The sequence below is a fragment of the Epinephelus fuscoguttatus genome, linkage group LG23 (assembly GCF_011397635.1).
Source record: "Epinephelus fuscoguttatus linkage group LG23, E.fuscoguttatus.final_Chr_v1".
Taxonomy (NCBI): Eukaryota; Metazoa; Chordata; class Actinopteri; order Perciformes; family Serranidae; genus Epinephelus; species Epinephelus fuscoguttatus.
Window position 1 is genome coordinate 1158918 of NC_064774.1, and position 21801 is coordinate 1180718.

Below are 21801 nucleotides of genomic sequence, written 5' to 3' on the forward strand. Positions count from 1 at the left end.
TGCGACTGACGCCACGGTCTCATCAGATCGTCTCAGCTGCATTCACGGAGAACAGGGAGAGTAAAAGATGTGAGGAACACAGACTAATGAGACTCTGGAGGGACTGAACGTGGATTTAACGTCAGGCTGCTTCTTGTTCTCAAACCGAGGAAATGGTGAATAAGTTTATCCGTCAATCACTGGTAGTTTGCTGCTTTTTGGTTGTTTCTCGGTGTTCGGCTGAGGTTGTGGATGTGACGGTTGACTCATCGTTCAGATCTGTAACTTTACAGCTGTTTGTTTTAGCTGTTATGTCGAGAAATAGCATGAGTGATAGGCTAATTTCGCACTGTTTGCACTTGTCGCGTGATCTCCGAACTCGCGAGTCGCGTTCCTTCCGCCAAACTTTAAAAAATCAGATGTATAAATTCAGCATTTCTGCAGCGTGTTCATAAATAAAGACCTTTTACCCTAGGGTGAAGTCAGGTAATGTGGGACATGAGGTAAAATAACCCAAATAGGGTGTTAGGGGAGACCGGGCATGGTTGTAACGGTTTTTGTCTCAGCACCTATCCACCTTATTCCTGAGCGCACGACTGTAGAAATGATTATGTGCACAACTTCCAGTGAGATAGCAGAAGTAGTAGGCTAGTTATGGTGCGTTCGTTTTGTACTCGGAGGTCGGAAATTCCCAGTTCCCAGTCGGAAGTTTAAACTTGAACGCACCCTGAGATCGGATTTCCAACTCGGAGCAACCGAATTCAAGATGGCTGCCGGTCACATACATAGTGAGTAAACACTCTGCTAAAGTACTGTTTATAGCAATTTCATCTTATTTGTTTTTCATTAGGTCAGACTCATCTGTGGAGTTCATCAGTTGGAGTGCATGATGGTTTTGAAGCTGTTTATACTCCGAAAGTGCGAGGGCAACACAGGCTTTCTTGCGTTTTTTTTTTCGGACTTGTCCACCGTCGTCAGCTAGAATGCAAAAACTGTTGTCAACTTGGAGGTGACGTCATTCCCACTTCTGACTTCCGACCTCCGAGTACAAAACGAACGCACCATGAGTCCCATAGATTGTCTGTGGTTACTGCTGGTGGCTAAACGCCAGCGCTGATTCGAAAGTAATTAGCAAATACAGATTTATTTTTTTAACAAATATTTAACTAGCTCTGGTACCTGCTGTACGTTCTGCGCTGAATTGATGCTGTAGCTCCGGTGTAGACTACAGCGTCGACGCATAGCCTACAAACCTCCCCAGAAATGTACATACACGTCATGGCGTCACAGAACTGTCTGTTTCTGTAAGCTGAAACCATTTCCCTCAGTGGAAACAAAGCTTTTATTTATGTTCATTTCACAGATAAGAAACAATAAATTGTGAAGACAATAAAGCCTCCACAAAAATAACATTTTAAGTCTTGTGTGTGATTTATCCTGGCTTCATATGAGCAGAGGAAATCTCTGCTAACCGCTAGGCTAATTTATACAATGTAAAATGCCATAGGCTTGAGCTAATAATGTTAGCATTTTGCATTTGTTTGGAAAACATGTTTAGTAAGACAGTAGTTTTGTCAGTGAATCTTGTGAGCTGTAATGGAGCCAAATTATGTACTGTTACCTTTGTTACGTGGTGCTGTTGTCCCTAGATTTATGAGAAGAGAAGATTGCTAGCTGCTAGGCTAATTTATACAATGTAAAATGTCATAGGCTTGTGCTAATGACGTTAGCATGTTGTATTTGTGGGGAAAATAAAGACAAGTGTTATGAAGCTATGAAGCCATGTTTAATGTGTGTTTAATGTGTGTTTTGAATTAACTTTACAGCACAAAACAGAAACTCAAGTATAAATGCTCACAACAGCGAAGGTGACGCACGTATAAATCCTGCTTCACCAGTCTAAGCTAAATTTTTGTCTTCAGCAACTGTGTGTTGAACATGTGACCAGAACAAAAAGGGATTGTTCCTGTCGCCAAAGGTTGATATGGTATTGATATGAGAAATAAAACTGCAAGTGTTTCATGAGACATAGCCAGAAAGTGTTAAATCAGAATTTGGGGCTGAGAATGTGTTACTGATTTACCGTACTTCCTTTATATCATATAAAAAAGGCAATGCCAGAAGTTATTTCTAAACCATTAAAATATTGTTGTAATAATAATTATTAAAATAATTTAGCTTCAGATTTTGCTCTGACCTGTCTTACTTTGTATTCAAATAATACCTCATTATATCGATGAAATGTACTGCAAATAATGCAGATATAACACAAAAGGCAGTTTGCTGTTTTAATTTAATTTTGCACTCTGCTCCTACGGGTCAGGCCAGTGTGTGGTAGCATGGTGCCATCGCTGTGTGAGCATGTGAACGAATGAATGAGAGGCAAATAGTAAAGGCTTTACTCTGGCTAACAGCGCCCTCTGCAGGTTCTACACTAACAAGCAACCTGTCAGATTTACTTTGATACTAAATTTAGTGACATTCTCTATGTGTTTTTTAATGTTTAGACTCAACCCAACAGTGAGTGTATCTACTAACAGGTATTGTGTCAGATTAATGCCTGATGTATCTTCTTCCTCTGTGCCATTGAGCTCCATTGTTCTTAAAACACATCACTGAACACACACACTCAGTTTTCACTCAGTCCCTAACAAATATAACATTTCCTCCTCTTAGTTTGATAAAAACCACAGCAACCAGCAATTTTAGGAAAATGACTGAGACTTTTTTTTCACATGAAAACTTTATATTTTGTTTTAAGATTTACATTTTCAATAGGAACCAATCCGTGAGACAATACTGTGAGTGGCCACTGGGAAAAATTGGCTTCAAGGCTGACCAGCGCTCCCAGGTTCCTGGGAGACATGTTGTTAGTTTGGATCTTTTCATGGGTTTTATTCACAATAAGAAAAAAGTATCATAAAACTATTTTATTTACCTTCTGTTGCTACAGTTTGAGTCTCTGTAAGTGGTGTTTTTCTTTTCTTTTGATGCAGCTGTGGTGTTGCACATGTTGCGCTAAACGCAGCCTTGTATAAAAAAAAAGCCAAAATATTTTGATACGGTTTTTTACTTTTCAGATTTGTCAGTACATCTCCAGAACTTGCTCCAGAACTTCAACATATTGCTGTGACATTTTTCTTCCATTTCACATTGAAACATTACCTTTTTGTTAGATTTTTATTCAAATTAAAGATATGAAGGCAAATTACTGTCAGTTTTATTAAATTTATTCAAAATCCACCACCCTGTAACTCTGCATTTGTCCCCAGATTAAATATTTCTGCAATGACAATCATGATTCTACAAGTGTTTCAAATTTTTAGGGCACTATTGAGCTCTTGAAGACATTTCTTATCAGCTTCGCATGGCTTCATTTTGATTTTGTAAGCTGATGTAAGAATTAATGTGAGCTGCAACTGCAAAACATACAGATAGAAACACTTTACGTGAAAATACAGTTAAAAGTCATCAAAATCATTACATTCAAAATGAAAAGTAAAGTCAAGCCCAAAAATAAGGGAAATAAAAGGGTTAAATTCCAGTTTGATCAAAAAATATTCAATGCACGTTGTTACAGAACAATAGAAACTAGTGAAAAATGTTGCTCAAAATATTCCCAGAAGCCCATCAACACATTTGTTAGGTTACATGGATACACGTGTTTAAGTGACAAACGCCACAAAGGAGAGGACACTTTATATGAGGGGGAAAAACCCTACACCACAGCATAATTAATAAGTCATTAAACATTCTTCTTACTTTAGCCTGAATCAAAGGGTGCAAACACACAAACAAAACAAACAGGAAGTTGGTGGAAGCAGAGCTTTAGTTTTTGACGCTGACGGTGCAGCTGCCCATCACGTCTTTGAAGGCGCTGCAGTCGAAGTCAGCAAACACAGCCCTCTGTCCGGCCTTGTAGGGAATCGTTGTGATGTCCATCTTTAGTGTGGCATTTGGCCCCAGCTCCCAAATGTTACTAATGACACACACATACATGGCATTCAGGTAAATGATCAGATATTAATGACTGCCTTTTTTTTGTACACGTTCAGCCAACCTTTGCATTTTTGAAGTGTTTTCTCAGAGTTCATTTTTCACACTGACGTTCCAAAACATTAAAATGGTGCGTTACCACCAACACTACTTTGAAGTACAGTGTACACAAGGACATGCAGTTTTCAAAATGGCCCTTATTCTACCTGCTCTCAGCAGCATAGTTATTTTGTATTGCATAGTGCACCATTTTGGGAAATACGCTCATTTGCTCTTTAGCAGAATTAGATGAGAAGATTGATACCACTTTTATGAATGTGCTGGGAGGTGAGTAGCTTAGCATCACATCAAGACTGGAAGCAGGGAAAAACCAGAAGCGTGGCTGTGCTAAAAGTTAAAAAAAAATATGCCTGCTAACAACTCCACAGCAGGCTGTTTCTCATGTGTTTAATCCGTACACAAACAGGAATGTGAAAACAAAAATTTGTGACCTTGCAGGGGAGGTGTGTGCTGAAACAGTCTTCTGTCGAATAGCCGCTGCACTGAGCAGATGGATAAAATGTTCCAGTCAATTAACTTTAACTAAAATCACAAACTGTGGTTTTTACCTTTTTTTTTTTTTTTTTTTTTTAAAAAAAACAAAAAACTAAATGAAATACAAAGTTCTAATAATTAGTGATCTCTTGAGCGAGCCAGGCTTGCTGCTAACCCTTGTTTCCAGTCTTTATGCTAAGCTAGGCTAATAAATTCCTAGCTCTAGCACCATACTTATGGCACAGACATGAAAGTGGAATTGTTTTTTATGCCTCTGTACTGGCAATGGCCGCGGCCAGGGGCAGAATGCTTTCGGATTGCCCGTCCGATGTTTCTTCAAATTTGGCATTAATATCCACTTGGACTTAACATTGAACTAATTAGATTTTGGTGGTCATAGGTGAAAGGTCAAGGTCACTGTGACCTCATCTGTGTCATTCTTGTGAATGTGATATCTCAGGAATGCCTGATTTAGATTTTGACGGTCAAAGGTCAAGGTCATGGGGACATTGGACCCTTCTCATTCTTGTGAACACTATATCTTGGGAACACCTTGAGGGACTTTATTCAGATTTGACACTAATGTCCTCTTTGAGTCAAGGATGAACTGATTAGAATTTGGTGGACAAAGGTCAAAGTCGCTGTGACCTCAAAACATGTTTTTAGCCCTAACTCAGGAATTCAAATGCCAGGTATGACAAAATTTCACACAAATGTCTAGTAGGATAAAATAATGAAGTGTTGGCATTTTATATCCAAAAGGTCAAAGGTCAACTTCACTGTGACATCATAGAGTTCAGCAAAAACACTTTTCTGGCATTAACGTCATATCTCAGAAACAGAGGGGGAGACATTTTGTCAGATACTGAATTGGTGACACTAATCTAGGGGTGTCCATTTTGAAACTGAGCTGATTGTATCGATCTTCTGTGCTGCCATGTTTTTGCAGACATGGATGTCAACTGTAACTGCAACCACAAGGCATTATTTTAGTTTTAATATAAGTTTCAGAAAGAAATGGAATAAGCACATTTCCCAAAATGCTTTCCAAAATGAGGTGGGATGATGCAGATGTGGCTTCAGAAAGAGAGTGGCTTTACTGAAAGTGTTTGTTTTTTACCATCAAGTCTTTAAAGAAAAATAACTTTTAAAGAAAAGGAGCCATCAAAATCAAGAAAAACCTTAGTTGCAAGTAACTGTATGATACCTGTATTATACCATCCCATGAACTGTAGGTTTAAGCACATACTAACCCTTCAACATGGTCAGATTCAAAAAGGCCACTTCCGGTGACAGTCAGAGAGCAGTTTCTCAGCGTCTCATTGAGTGGGTTTTTAAATTCCACCTTCATATTCATTATTCGGCCCACACGAGCCTCTCCCAAAACCTAAAACACACAGCATGTTATGAATGAACTTTACAAAGCATACACAAGGGCGTAGACGCATGTTTACACAGCACTTTAGATTCAATACAAGTCATTTACATTCGTGTTGTAAGATTTTTATGCCTCCGCAGCAGCTACAGACCTTTTTATGTTTTTGGGTTCTCTGTCCATCTGTCCATTCACCTGTGTGTATGCACACTGAACACAACAGATCCAAAAAGCATTGAGGATTTAAAAAAAAAAAAAAAAAAAAATTTTGGCACAAACGTCCATTTGGACTAGTGCTGCACGATTTGATAAAAATATGCGATTGCGATTTTGGTGCACAATATCGCGTAAATGACAAATTCCAGCATGTGAATAGTCCATTGCACAACACAGCAGCATGTCAAGTGGGCCGAGCCCGAGCAAAATTGTGCTCAATTTTTCATTTGTTATCAATGAATCAATGTTTGTCACAGGGTCCGTGATTTCCCCGTGTCTCTTTGAGGTCTTGTCGTAGACGTGACACTTACAAATGTTCTTGCGGCTTTCAGATGTGTCTTTGTCTTTAACGTTACTTGGCTGACTTTCTCTCGCATGCATTCCTCATACTTTTCTCTGTGCTGTCTCAAGTTGCCGCGGGATGTAGTGACTTTAACTTTTAAAGTTTTACACAGCACAGTTCAGTGTCGCCGTACCTGAATCCAAAGTATCGCCATTTAATAGGCGTTGGGTTTTTTCGCCTCCAGCTCAGCCTGTTCTTGGCCGTGCTCATGTTCTTCTTCAGCGTCCATGTTGGTCACTGCTGCACGCCGGGTGGTCACCTGACCATACATGCTGTCAACAAACTCCACACACTATAGGAGAGGCACCGGTTAACCACTAGCCGAGAATATTTTTGACCGGGTGTGCATGTTGGTTTTTTCTACTCCTCAGTTTAGTAGTATTAGCACTATGCTGTAACACAACAAGGTAGTCGTGCTACCCTGGATAGCAAATCACCACTCTGCATTGTGCACCACCCGAGCTGGGTAGGAAATAACTAGTATTGCTGCTAATTCGGCGATTTCACGCTGCTAACGTCATCCCGACACATGGTGCCATTGCTGTGGAAACTTTGTGCACAGCCTCCAGTGAATCAGTGGCCATTATCATCTCAGTTTGTCCATTAATTTTGTTTATGATCAAATATCGGCAAAACTAATGACATCAGCCTGAGCCGTACTTTGTGTTTAGTGTTAATTACCAAATGTGAGCGCTAAGGTGGTGATCAGGATGAACAGTATACCTGCTAAACATCAACATGGTAGCATTGTCCTTGTGAGCATGTTAGCATGCTGCTGTTAGCGTTTAGCTCAAAGCACAACCTCACAGATTTGACAGCATGACTGTGAACTGTGTTTGGCTAGAACTCATCACGTCAACGCCTTGAGGTCAGAGGCGTTTAGGGTCAGGGCAGAGAGGTCATGGATAGGGCTAGTACGAGACAGCACCAAAGGGTGAGATTTACCAATAAAAGCAGCAGGTCCATAAAGATGCATCCTCTGCACTCTGTTTGTGGCAGCGTAATAAAATGGACTGACGGAGCCTTTTGTTAGGTCTGTTACTGTTGGTACAAAGATGTCATTTGTTGATTATCAAGCAACCAGTCATTATCTTTGCAGATGACACTGTCTTGTTATAAATTGGGTCTCCAGTCACTTCCTTGCAGTTATACACATTAAACATCTGAGCATTCTGCCAACCTGTATAGATATGGGAGAGTCCTCCAGGACAATGTCAGTCTCTGTCTCGTAGATGTCATCTTGCTGCTGTTGGTCAATGGCCACGGCTGAAACCTTCATGCTGTCACAGCCCACCATGTGTTTACTGTAGGCTGAGAATAGGATCACATAAGGTATGGTCACATCTGTGGGACATAAAGAGATAGGAAAGTTAAATACATGTCACCGTGCATTCTGGGAGTTTGCAGGTGTGTCAAAGAAATGGGCTAATAATAATTTGGATTCTACAGCAGATAATTGAGCCACAGTAGCAAAGAATAACCGTAGACCTTGTCCTGGCGACAGCGTCCTGTTCTGGACTGCACTCTGCATGTTGCCTGCTGGCTTGCCGGTGTACCTCATGGCCTGGGCATTGACGCGGATGGACATTGTCTTGTTGGTGCGATCTTTGTTTCTCAGCTTGAGCTGTAGTTTAATGTCCTGACCCCTCTGCACATTGGCGTCCTGGTGTAGAGAAAACGGGTCAGTGATGTTTGCTCCTGAGATCAAAATGTAGCCCCTTGAGACTTTTCATTGTTTTGTTTGTTTTCATGATTAATATGTTGTAAATAAACCTTTCAGTTGTAAAAATTGCAAATGACTGTGTATATGTCCTGTTGTATTTCTTTGGGCCCTATCTTACACCCGACGTAAGGCAGGGCTCGGCGCAGCTGAGTTTCAGATCAATTCAGCTGCATTTACATGGTTAGCACCCACGTTGTAGGCCTGTTCCTCAATAGCTGACCAAACGTTAGACGACCAGAAAGGTCCTTAGTCGGCAAGATTTCATTGGTTGCTTAGTTTCAGAAAAAAAACAAACAAACTTGAGACTGTATTAGGAGCTGCACCTTGTCAAAATAAACCAAAACCTATATGACTGGACCATGTGGGTATTTAATTTGAAAGGACAGACACAGGAAGTGGCCACACTCAGCAGTCAGACAGGAGACACGTTACACATCAATCACACTGACAGATATCTTTCCCTTCTTCTGTAAATATTCAGTCTGATAAACACGGAAAAGTTGATCATGTTAGTGCAGGGCTACCCAGAGCTTTCCATCTGTCCCACAGACGATAGTCCAACACTCTTAAACAGCTCTTGGAAGAAGATCAGCTCTGCACTCAGGATTTCAGGTAAATAGGCTATACAATGCTTGTTAAGATTGCTTAGCAACTGTTGGGAATAGAATGATTTTATGCATTTTACTATCAGTTGTGTTTCACTATATAAGTTTTAGATGTGTGAACAATGAGAATACTAAGATGATTTCAGCTGATCTGAATGTGTTTGCTTTGCAGAAGCGGAGAAGTACAGGAGAGGAAGAGACATGAAATCTGAGGAGCACATACCGCAATGCTTAGATAATTAGTTTCATATATGGTAAAAATAATAGAAAGTGATGTACAGATAGTAAGGTACAGCACGTGTAGGGAGTTGTGTTGTTCTCTTGTCTTTCAAAACAGGAACCACGCCCCCACTGTCAGCGGGAAGGAGTCAGATTAACACGAGGCAGGGGCGTGGTGTGGTGAAGGAGGAAGTGGAACTGCCAATGAGAAGAGGACAACGCCTTGCGTGCACAATGACACTCTGTTACGCTCAAATATACTGGGTCAGGGAAAGGACAGGAGGTCAGACTTCGTGAACTGACACACCTTTGTTGTTCGTCAGGGACTTGAAGTTGAGACCCAGAGCTCTGTAATTTTATTCCTTTACTGCTTAATAAACTACATTAACTGAGACCGAATATCTTCTCCTATTGCTTCATTAAAGAACACGCAGGACTGAGCTCACACATAGCACACTGGAGAGTAGGATGAGCCCCCAGTCCATCACAACCTAAGACGCAACCTGCTGCCGTGCTCTTGAGGGCTGGCACAAAAGAGGCACAAGAGTAACACCCAGCGCCCAACCTCATGTTTTCCATGCAGTTAAAGATGTGCATTTCTACAGACCCTAATCTCCAGGGGCCTCATTTATAAAGGAGTGGTTAGGATTCATACTAAAAGTTGACGTGCACCCAAAAGCTGAAAATGGCGTGTGCCAAAAAATAATCTGATTTATAAAACCGTGCGCACGCACACTTGGACGCAATGCTCTCTTTATAAATCACAGACCTCCTGGAGTTGTGCGCACCCAGATCCGCCTTATATTCCGCCCTCTACACGCCCTAGTTCAGCCATAAATGGTCATGCAAATCACCTCATGAATGCGATCTGCATATAAATAAGCTGCATGCGAGTGTTCTCTCGTTGTGAGTCACGACGACAGGTGTGAGAAACGAACCAAAAAACGTAATGTCTCCGAGACTGAGCTCGAGACCCTTTAACGGGAGGTGGAGGACTGAAGAAAGATTTTACTTGGTGGCCACAGCAGCGGGATCACTAATACAAGAAAGCGAAAATAAGGGGCAACACATCAACGCTGCTGATGCTGTCAGCTGTGTCTGTGGGACTGCACGGACAGTGACAGAGAAAAAAGTAAGTGGTCTGATCTAAAGGTAGACCAAATATTTCTACTCCTTTACCAACATGTAGTTAATGTGTTGCTTTTAAATTTGAGGATGTTTGACATTGATGTGCGACATAAAGAATCACATTTATTAAAGGTGGAGGCAAAAAGGAGGATGTGCCAGTGCCATCTTGCGCAATTACGCATGAGGGTCGCCGCAGTTTTTATGTTTATGGCAATAAGTCTGGTCAGACACCCGGCCTGAATTACAGCGTGAACCAGTGGTATCCCTGTCCCAAAATACAACGTGTAATTCGCGCCATCCCCCACTCTCCCCCCCTTCGCTCACAGAGTGGACAATGAGACGTTAGAGGCAGTGCGGATTAAATACGTATTCAGAAAGAATTTCAATTCAGAATTTGAGTTGGATTTTACAGCGTTTTTATGAAACAATTATCACTCACTCCAAGCTCAAAATAAGGCTGCTGGATTTAATTTCAATGATAACGTGGATCTAAGGTGGCTATAGTGTTACATTAAATTTGTGTGAGACATCAATAAAAATCTAACTCCACTTCTCCACCTTGCCGTCTGCATCGCCACTTCCCAGTGTCTCCAAAATGTGCGCACGCATGACTCAGAATTTGCTTACCGGTGCGCACATTCTCCCGTATACATACAAGCATACATATATCAAAAGGAATTCCCTCAAGCCTCAGACATTCGTCACTATATCATACAGAACTGGTGCATATTCCCACCTTGCATTATAAAGTTGCACATTACCTATGGCATCTTGAGTTTTTACCTCTTCGATTTTCATCTCCACCTTCAGTGGCTTGTCCCCGTTATCGTCCTCCTGATCATCTCCTGAGTTCACTCTGGTGACTGCACGCTTGAAGACAGCCCTCTCCTTTTTACTGCCTGTTGGGAAAATACCCATCATTCAGTTAAATCTGGTCTGAGAGTCATAGGGTAGCTGGTATCTAGTGACAAGATGTTTGCTTTGTTAAGGCATGATTGGCGGGTTGTCAAATGGTTGCTTGGATGTTGCCTTTAAAGAGGGTTGACAGGGAGTTCGAAATCTGGGTGATTCAAGGTGGTTGTTGGAATGTTGCTTGGTGGGATCTGTAGTGTCTGTTATTGGCTTCTTTCAAGGTTTGTGACCTAGAAATTAAGGTTTTTATTGCTGTGGTAAATGGCTCCCTTTGGTGAGAACATCAGCTATATGGTACTGTTAGGGTTAGGGCTCAATCAAGAGGTGTCCGCATCCCATATGGGCATACTTCCCAAGATAATCTGTCTGAGTGGCTGCAGACATATGGGTGAACTGGCGTCAATGCAGCGTTATGCACCATTTAGGTTCTGTAGCCTTAAAAAGCCAAGTCTATTGAGAAAACACCCAGATACAATTGAATGATTTGTGCTTATAGCTTTAAGAATCTAGAACGTTATATAAGTTAATGTGTTCTTAAACTCTTTGATCAGTACAAACTGCCATCTGAAGGCTGCCAGTCAAAAATAGCTTACTGGTTCATGAACTAGTCCTTCTTTGCCTGAGATAAATTGTAGATTATTGTCTGTTCAACATTTGGGTCACAGCCATCATACAAATGCAAATCTAAGATGACGTTAGCTGCTGTCCTCTGGGAAGGAGCTAGCAAAAACTCTTCAGAGCCACATTTCAAGGGAGCTTACTCTTTGAGATTCAAAAGATAGATACTCATTGAAAATCCATGAAGGACTTTTGCTCGAATTCACATTAACACGCAGTCTTTACCTTCTCTGTGTTTGTAGCAGTTTGTTATATCGTCTCTTATGTTCACGCCAACAGCCTTGGTGGAGATGTGCTGACCTACTGTGGTAGTGTCAGAGTGCATTTTCCTCTTTGTACCACCAGCACTGCCCTGAGAACAGGAGCAAGATCAGAAAAGAAAATTCAGCATTTTCTTGTGCAAAAGTGAGAAAAATAAAGAGAAGAACGTACTTTCTTAACAATGATACAAAGTGCTTAACAAGAAGAGATAAAAACCAAATAAGGTAAAAACAGACATGGCAAGTGACTAAAAGACTGACAAACAAGAAGCAGAAAACAATTTATCCATGTTTTACATACGCACTAATTATTTCTTACTACAATTAGAATAAGGGAATGACTGTTGGACTTGTCACTAAGGGTGTTTTCAGACCTAGAGTGGTCTCCTTTGGTCTGAATCAGGGACTCATGTTGTCACAAAGTTGTATAATTGACTAGAGTTGGTTCGTGTTCTCACGGCAGCATTTACAAGAGGACCAGATCAAATGCCTTGTGTGAGAAAGCTGCTCTTGATTGGTCAGAATTTCCATGTGGGAAAAATCCAGGAAGTAAAGCAAACGTTGAAGAAGAGTACACTTGCAAGATAAATGTGACACTTTCTAATGTCACAATGGAGGGACAACTACGCAGGTTGTGCATATTAAGGCAGTACAGGAGGAGGTGCACATTAATAATCCTCCAGGACTGTAACATGCTCATGTTTAACCCAAACAATGTGTCATGTGACTGCAGTTGGTTCACATCCAGGTCGGAACACCTTCTCACCACAAATGAACCGCACCAGAGTTTGTTTGTAACCAGACCGAGACCACCTCTTCAAGAAGGTCTTGGTCCGGTTGTTTTGGTACACACCTGAGTGCGATTGTTGTGTTCCCCACCACTTAGGGGGCAAATGAGCTTGGGTTTGATTGAACCGAACCAAACAGGGCAGAAGTGAAAGCACTGTCAGTATTGGTTCATTTAATGGTACTGTACATGTGTGCATTTAAGACGTTGAATGAGTTGTGTTTGATGAAGGTAGCCAAGATTTGCTCTCCAGCTCACTGAGTCCAGGGGGGGGTAAAATGGAAGTGGAAGAAAACTGTGACATGAACCAGGAATTTGGGGTCTCTAAAAGTCTTCCATAGGGTTGGGCAATATGTTAAAATTTTCCAACCGGGTACCACTGTCTCCTCTGACTTGTACTTGGGAGGCAGACCATTAAATGAGCAAAACAAAATGACAAAAATCCCCCAAAAAAGCAATTGGCAATGAACTCCGTCGATAGTATAGTTTCAAGACATGTAACCTGTGTGAGAGGCTACATTTGAGCAGCACAGAGCGGGTGAAAACTGAGGTATTATGCAAAGCTCGTAAAACTATTACAGTGTGTACATTATGCACTGGCACTCACCAGCCACTTGACAATGTCAGCGTTGACCTCAGAAAAGACAAATGGCACGTCATACTTTACGTCAGTATCTCCCTGGAAGATGGCGGCGACTGGGGCTGGACCACAGCAGTACCTCCCTGGAACAAGAAAAACAGCGTTTGAATTTTTTTGTATCTTTTGGTGAAGTGTTGTGGTAACCGTACTAGGCAGGACACCAGAAATTTAGTATTCGATACCAATACGAGTGAAATTCCATGATTCTCAATACTCAGTTTGATACCATGGTTAAAAAGAAAAACAAAACAATAAAATCCATGCACTTAAAGAAACACTTCATTGCTAAAAGAAAAGCATCAAGTAAATTTTATTATTAATCTCTGATAATTAATAATAAGATTTATTTGATGCTTGTGTTTACCTTCACTCCTTTCCTGTGGTGTCGGATCCAAGACTTGCCAACCGTCATACCTGCTGCCTTTCTTCAGGTCTGGTCGTTTCATCCATCCCTCCACCCACACGTGGAAGTTCCTGCATTACAAAGGCAGGTTTTCGAGTTTCACAGTCCTCTTGTGGGGACCAAATAGTGCCTTCTGGTTGCTAGGGTTGCCTGACTGATTGCTAGGGTGTAACTATCATTTCTATTATATTCCTGTTGATTGTCTGGGTGCTGGTGTTTAGTTGCTGAGTGGTTGTCAGGGTGTTGGGCCATTCCTAGGTTGTTTGAGATGGTTGTTTGTGGCTCTTCCGTCTCTTGTCTTCACCCTGCATTGTCTCTCGGATGCGCTCTCAGGCACCGACATTTGACACTGATGGGTTTAACTTGAATCGGTACTTGGTTGTACACATGTAATTCGGCTGGTACCCTTAAAAGTACCAAGTTTGGTACCCAACCCTTGTGCTTAGAATCTCTGTTGTAATCAAAGGTATGTTTAAAAATGGCAGGTTTGCGCATTCAGTCCTTGTTGAGTAGAGTGACAATTCTATCTTGATTGTTCAACAGACTGCAGTGTTTCTAGCGCCACCTTTCAGTATCACATCAGTGTGCCAGGTCTCTCAACAGAGAAGCAACCAAATAACGGGATGGAATGAAGTGGTTTTGTTGTTACCATCCACAACTTTTGTCAAAGGAAACGCAAAAATAACTTTTAATGTGTAACAAACAAACTGTTTGGCAGAGACAAGGCTGCTCATAGTGGTTTTGGCAAACGCCATATGACCTTGCTTTCTCAGATATTCTATCTCATGTGCTGCAGAAACAAGGAGTGGGAGGATAGATTTCATGCACCATTTCAATCAAAAAGGAACAAAACAGAACAATAAATCTGTTTGCTTGGATATTATCCATCTGCCTGTCTTACCAGATGCTGTCCCCACTCTCTGAGGGTCGTAGTCCATAGTCGTCATAATACTCATCGATAGTGAGGCTGGTGTTTGTGTCGTGAGCTGACTGGAAGTTTGTGACAACACGACACGGGATACCCAGGAACCGCATCACTAGAATCATAAACACATTTAAACCCACACAGACACAAACGGTAATGATAGAGTCAAACAGTACCTGAGTCCTGCTCATATTTGATGGCACCACTGTGACACACGTCAGACAGTACCTGAACACATCACACCAGCATACACCCAGCACTGTCCATACTTGACTGGCCGGGTGTTTGGATACCAGCGCTGAAGGATGCTAAAGCTGCCGTTCCAGTGGGTGGGCCTTACTCCATCAGCATAGTCTTCATGCCAGCGTCCCTCTAACACACCTCGATCATCGTTACAGTTGATCTGGAGATCAGATCAAATTGTAAATGAATATCATCCCAACAAAACCCTAACTGTCATATTGGTTAGCACCAATTCCCCACATTTCAGGAAGTACCCAAATTAGAAGTAATTCCATATGTGATTTAGGAAAATGTCCATTGTTTATTGTCAAAAGGCATTCTGGGAAATGAAAACTGTGGTCTTACCATGGCGCTGATCACACGGCTCACATAGATGGGGTTACAGCGAGCAGAGACATCGTCGGCCGGGTCTTTGGCGTGTTTAGGATTGACGTCCAGTATCTTGAGACAAATGTCCACCATTTTCTTCTCAAACTGGACAGAAAGACACAAGTCAGAACTACCAATTCACAAACACACCAACTCACCCATGGCTGCACCTTGAGTGGGTCTTTTTGGTTTGTTATAAACATTTCTGGTGAAAAGAGCAACAAAAAAAACAGAGCAAATTACTGGCAACATGTTGCAAAACGAAGACCGCTAGCAGTTGTACGATCCAAAAAAACAAGTCCATCACCACTCTGACGCTCACCTGTCCAAAGTCCCAGAACATAGGCCTTAGGTATCTCGACGTTCCTGTGTAGATAATGCCCTGTTCGTTCAGCACGTATTCATATCTTTCCCTCTCATCGGGAAGATACACCCAGTCATCTACAAACACACACAAAGCATGTTGTCAATTGGATATTTGTCCTGGTTCTGATATTAAAGCATATTGTGCACCATTAGTGGAGGCCAGACTGTGACAAGCGTTTAAAACAAAGCACAGAAGTCATGTTTTAAAGTTACAGCAGTCGAGGTCTTAACTGGCCTATAATGTTGGACCCAGTCCAGAATGGATCTACCCAAGCCTGAGGTGCATAGTTTAATTTCTTAAAAAAATAGTGACGACTCAATCCAGATTGTCCAGAGGGTAATTAAACCCAGACGAAGATCCTGTCAACCCGAACAGATCAAGTAACCTCAGCTCAGGAGTCAGACGTCAGAATAGATAAGGATAACAATATAAAAAGATACAAATTAAATAAAAGTAAAATGATATAAAATCTATATTATACACATCTATGACAATACAGATACTGCATGTATACTGTTGATAGTTGCAAAGAATAACTAATACACAGCTATATTTATTCAAGTTTCTCCCCAAAAATAAAGTTTTACTAGGTTACATTTGAACACATCATGATAGCATTACACTTTATCTTTGCTCAATACTCATTTTTACTAAATAGAGCTTGAATACATCGTAATATAACCCAGTGCAACCTCCCTCAGCAGTTAGTTCCAGCCACTGGCTGCTAACAGCTAACATTAACCACCTCTCGTCCCGCAGAGTTAAATGGATTCATTGCTCACAATGTGACATTATCAGAGAAACAGTATGTGCCTCCTCTGTGTATTTACTGCGTCAGTTTGTGGCGAAGGCGTCTAGGGGAAGATCTCTGTTCGACCCTAACATGTTTTGTCCCTGGGACGACCTGTCTAACTGGAGTAGGATGTTCTGGTTTTGGGGTGGGAGGGCAGACATCATGTTTCCTGTTCTGTCATGTGGGCTGCCTTGTTGAGTGCAGTGGCACTGAGAACATTAAAGTAAACACAGTTTGACTGTATATTTTATTTTATTGATGTTAAAGTTTGGTTCAACATACTGACAGCTTTGTAATGCGTACCGAACTGTACAACATGTCAGACAGTGTTCTGACAGAGAACGCCTTTTGCTGGTACCAGCGTTGCCAGGTGGGAAATGTAGGATTATCGTACCAGACACTCAAAATTATCGTATTTTGAGGGAAATTATCGTACATCTGTCATAACCAAAATAACAATCCTACTGATGGGCTATAGGCAAATATAGTCACTCTAGTGTTTACTTTTTTTTCCATTTTCCTTGCTTCTGTTTTTCCTCTTACTCTTCTGTTTTGAATCTCATTCTCGCGCTACTTCCTGACGGGTCCTAGCGCCTCGTGGGGCGGGTACAGTTGGCCATTCAGCCGATTGTGCTCATTGTTCAGAGACAAACGTCACCCGCATCTCACGCTAAGGAAAGTCTGATTGGCTGGAAACATGTCACATGGGAACAGATGCCTTCAGGGCTCACAGAAAAAACTCTGGCATACTGATTACAACCACACATTCATGAAATGGTCAAATTATCGTACATTTGGCCTTTTTTGGGATTATTGATCCTACATCGTACAGAGGGCCAAATAATCGTACAAATTCGATAATTATCGTACACCTGGCAACGCTGGCTGGTACACTTGCTTAGTTTTGTTGTATTTGATTAAAGCTTGGTTTAGATAGAAATTGTCACAGTATGGTGTAAAGACTGTGTCCTCAGGAATTTAAACTCCCTATGACGCATCATGTTGCCCATGATGGAGTTATCCAGTCCCCACAGGCGGGGGCGCTAGTGACTAACAGATGTTAAATAGAGGGGGCAAAAATACAATTTAGGGGGCTAAGCCATCTTAAGCCTCCTTATCACGCCTGGCCCACCTGGATATTAGACATATTGACACACAGACTCAAGACCCTCCTTGGCCTCATTAGAAAAGAATAGAATTTGGACTCAGTCGAAGCTGTGTCTCACCGGTACAATATGAAAATGTGTGGGGATACAGAAAGTTCTCAAGCCGATTTTCTGCGTATGGGTCCGATGCGAGATAAAGACATGTTCCATTTTCACAAAAAAAAAAAAGTTTGCTCCAAAAATAGTACCGTATCCACTCCACACAACAAAAACCTCTGCAGACAGGGAATGTGTAAGGGGCTAATGTTAACTACACAATACAACAACTAATCGGACCCCAAATTCGAGGCTAAGACTAGTTGTTGTGGCTCGTCCCATTCTGTGATCAACACACAACGTTAGCAGGTGCATATCGGCCACATCACCATCGTATCCCAGTTAAAGAACCAACTATTGATAAGACGTTCTTTCATTTTGGCAGCAAGCTAGCTATGACCTAGAGGTGTGACATCAGTTGGAAGGAAGGACTTCTTTGGTCACACATATATTTCCGCTTTAAACTAGGTACAACCAAATATTTTTTCCCCCCGCTTGAATGTTCCAGAGGGGTGTGCAAGCATTCACAAGAACCCACATCTGTTTTATACATTTCCCTGAAACGAAAATTAGTGCTTCGTGTGAAATGGTTTTAACTCTGATCCTGGATCAGGTCTCAATGGACCCATGAAGACCTCTACATCACAATTCTTGACATCAGTTATGGAAAGTCACAGATGCTTTATGTCTTTTCTTTGTCAGGGATCCAGTAACACTACCTACCTGAGCACCAGGGGTTGAAGAGCACCACCAGTTCCCCCAGATTCGTTCTGTCTTTCTCAGTGCTTGCAGACACAGAGTACTTCCCCACAGGGGCATCGGCTGGCGGGGTCACGGACAGGGTCACGATGCCCATCTGTAAGTTGGCGCTCTTGTCGATGCTGTACTTCCATATGGCTTTGGTGTCACTGGTATACATGGGAGATGGGTTACCAAACACGGACCTGGTCCCACGCCTTTCTGACGGAGCAGCACCTGGCAAGAGAAGGGCGGGATGTGTGGGGTTGAACGAGGTGTCGTTCTTTGTATTCTCACACATTGTCATTACCCAAATGTTTGTTACATTCCAGCTCATTTCTGGCTGCAGTGTAATCACAATTGAACTTCCAACATTAGACACAGAATAAAAATTTGATGTCTGATTTCATCTAATGCTAATTTTTTACTGCCAAACCACTGTAACAGCATTAATGTTTGGTGACCTACCCGTCTCCACGGTGAGGCTGAGTGTGTCATAGTGACTGAAAGGATGCCTCATTTCCAGAGTCAGGAGGAAGGACTGGCCCCGCCTCACAATCAGCTGATCATCTGTAATTTCGATCGTACGATGAGCAATGTTGTTGGGCTTGCAGTGGTAGTTCCAGTTCTTAATCACTAGAACAGACACACAATATAATCACAGAATTATAATGAATGAATTAGTTTTATTATTGGGTCATGCATTTAACCAGTTCCAGCCAGCATGGGACTACATGGCGTGATATAATGAGTGTGTACTCTTCTTCAACGTTTGCTTTACTTCCTGGATTTTTCCCACATGGATAACGGTGAATTAAATGAATTGTTAAAAAGCAACGACTCTCGTGTGGGAACCAGAGAATATTTGCTCAAATATCAAAATAGTTGCAGGTTGTTTGTCTGTCGAGTTATTTATCGTTTCATCTCTGGTTGAGTTTCTTGTTCCGGCAGTTTGGTGTCAGGTATTTATTTTCACTTATCCAATTTCCTGTTAGTCTACATACTGTTGCTATCAGTTATCTCTGATAAGATGGATTAGTAAAGATTTTCAGTCTTAGACTGCACGTGCACTTTCAAACACCTCATGTCTTCAGTATAGAATGCTCCCAGCAAGCATTTTTTGGTTTAAAAAACATTTAATAGCCGTCTACATGAAGACCTGACGTCTAGGCTAAATCACGGCTGAATTTGGGCTGTCAGTGAAAATTTGGTAGACGTCTAACCATAGCCAAAGTGTAGACGTCATCAATTATACGGCTATGTAGAGACCATGTCCAAAAAATGGAGATAAACATATTTTAATTACTGTTGACTCTCCATATGTGATTGAATTTCATACCGCACGCCATCTACAATGGCGAAAATTACATTTAATCAATTTCAAAATCAAATCGGCTAGATTTGGGTGACATGTAGCTAGACTAAATTGGAGCTAAATATAGCCAATACGTTTAAATCACGACTATTGCTTGCTGGGCTGCTTTGTGTTCTCAGGTGTTAAAATTTTGTACTTATTGTAGACGATAATAATGATATTCTTCTTCTAACTTTATGCTCTCAGTAGAGTAAAATTATGTCTTGTGCATGCTGGACTGGAAATCAGTCATTCATAATTTTTAGTGTCAAAATCTGACTTTATTTCCGTAAAATAAAATTGCACATTTTTTAATTAAATGTGGATGAAACACAGAAAATGTATACGTAAGAAAGAAAATGAATTGTGAGAAGAATTTTAATAGGAAGACATTTAAAAGTAAAATATGTTACATTTTTAAAAGTTAATTGTAAATTGAAAGACAGAATAATGAAATGCTTTCCGTGCTTTGGGTATTTTTTTAAAATTATTGAAAGGTAAATTTTTTCTGTTAAGGTTTTTGAATGCATTAGGTTTATCATTATTATCACATTATTTTATTGGCACACTTTAGCTTCCATACTTTTGTTTCCAAAAGGTATGACCACTTGAATATAGTTGTATATAATATAAAAAAGTAATATTATAGCCATATTCATGTTTAAACTCTGATCAGCCTGATAAAATGCACTCATTATAACACATCACATTACATACACTGCACATATAATAATTAATACTCACTCTTTGCCGTGCTGTCGGTGCAGTCAGTCGATTCCTCTGCAGCAGGTTTGAGAAGTTCCGGTCTGAACTGATCAGCACTGAAATGGCCTGCTGCCCTTTAAACACTCAGAGATATGCCATCTCTACTTCCTTTATATGATAAAATTCCCAGCGAAGATTCCATGGTAGGATAACTGATTAGCTGTTATGCACACGACACGTGAGGAGGTCAGGTTTTTTTTCTTTGAGAAAGCGACAGTTTTGAAAGAGGTTAGATGTCACTGTGTCATCTGAGGCCAGCGCTGGGAGTTAGTCGGGGTCATGTGGTGCATAAAAATTTTATCACATTCTTTTTGCTGCAGGCGCCATAAGACTCACGGATCATTGACAAGCATGAGCAATATTCACTGATAAGAAAGTTAAACTGAGGTTGTTTTTTGTATGTTAAAGGATAATCACACTCACCGGCCACTTTATTAGGTACACCTGTTCAACTGCTCCCTAACACAATCAGCCAATCAGGTGTCAGCAGCTCAGTGCATTTAGTCATGTAGACATGGTGAAGACGAGCTGCTGAAGTTCAAATCGAGCATCAGAATGATGAAGAAAGGTGATTGAAGTGGCTTTGAACGTGGCATGGTTGTTGGTGCCAGACGGGCTGCTCTGAGTATGTACTGGGATTTTCAGCACAACCATCTCTAGGGTTTACAGAGGATGGTCCCAAAAAGAGAAAATATCCAGTGAGCCAAAATGCCTTGTTGATGCCAGAGGTCAGAGGAGAATGGCCAGACTGGTTCAAGATGATAGAAAGGCAACAGGAAGTCACATAACCACTGGTTCCAACCAAGGTGTGCAGAAGAGCATCTCTGAAGCAACAACACCTTGTCCAACCTTGAAGCAGATGGGCTACAGCAGCAGAAGACCACACCAGGTGCCACTCCTGTCAGCTAACAACAGGAAACTGAGGCTACAGTTCACACGGGTTTTCTCACCAAAACTGGACAATAGAAGATTGGAAAAACCACATTCTCATCGTGGATGTGCAACTGTGTGATGTCATCATGTCAACAGTTTCACATTCGGTCGGTTAAATTTTAAAACGCATCTTTTTCAATCAGTTTTAAAACGCAGTCCAGAATAAAGCTGTGTTTTCTCACCCCAAAAGCTAAGCCCCACTAAAATATTGTTTCCAAAGTGGAAAGATTTTAAAAAACCTGCTTTGTGTTTCCGTGTGTATCAAATGCAATCCAGTCTAAATATATTTATAAGGCACATTAAAAAACAGAAAGTTAATGTTCATTGTGAGTTTAAAGGCAGAGAATGAAAATGTGTTTTAAGATGGGTTTTAA

General features: G+C 41.2%; 1 protein-coding gene across 1 annotated transcript; it reads right to left on the reverse strand.

Annotated features, from left to right (window-relative positions):
* Positions 1 to 3410: 3410 nt before the first annotated feature.
* On the reverse strand, positions 3411 to 20528 carry LOC125883907 (protein-glutamine gamma-glutamyltransferase 2-like). Its single transcript, XM_049568534.1, has 15 exons — positions 20474 to 20528; positions 18844 to 19011; positions 18361 to 18612; positions 15598 to 15716; positions 15252 to 15380; positions 14892 to 15066; positions 14640 to 14775; positions 13700 to 13809; positions 13303 to 13418; positions 11874 to 12000; positions 10902 to 11017; positions 7932 to 8106; positions 7624 to 7787; positions 5763 to 5896; positions 3411 to 3958 (listed from the first exon to the last, which is right to left on the reverse strand). Coding segments are annotated over exons 1-15 (2073 nt in total). The 5' UTR covers positions 20475 to 20528; the 3' UTR covers positions 3411 to 3807.
* Positions 20529 to 21801: the final 1273 nt, after the last annotated feature.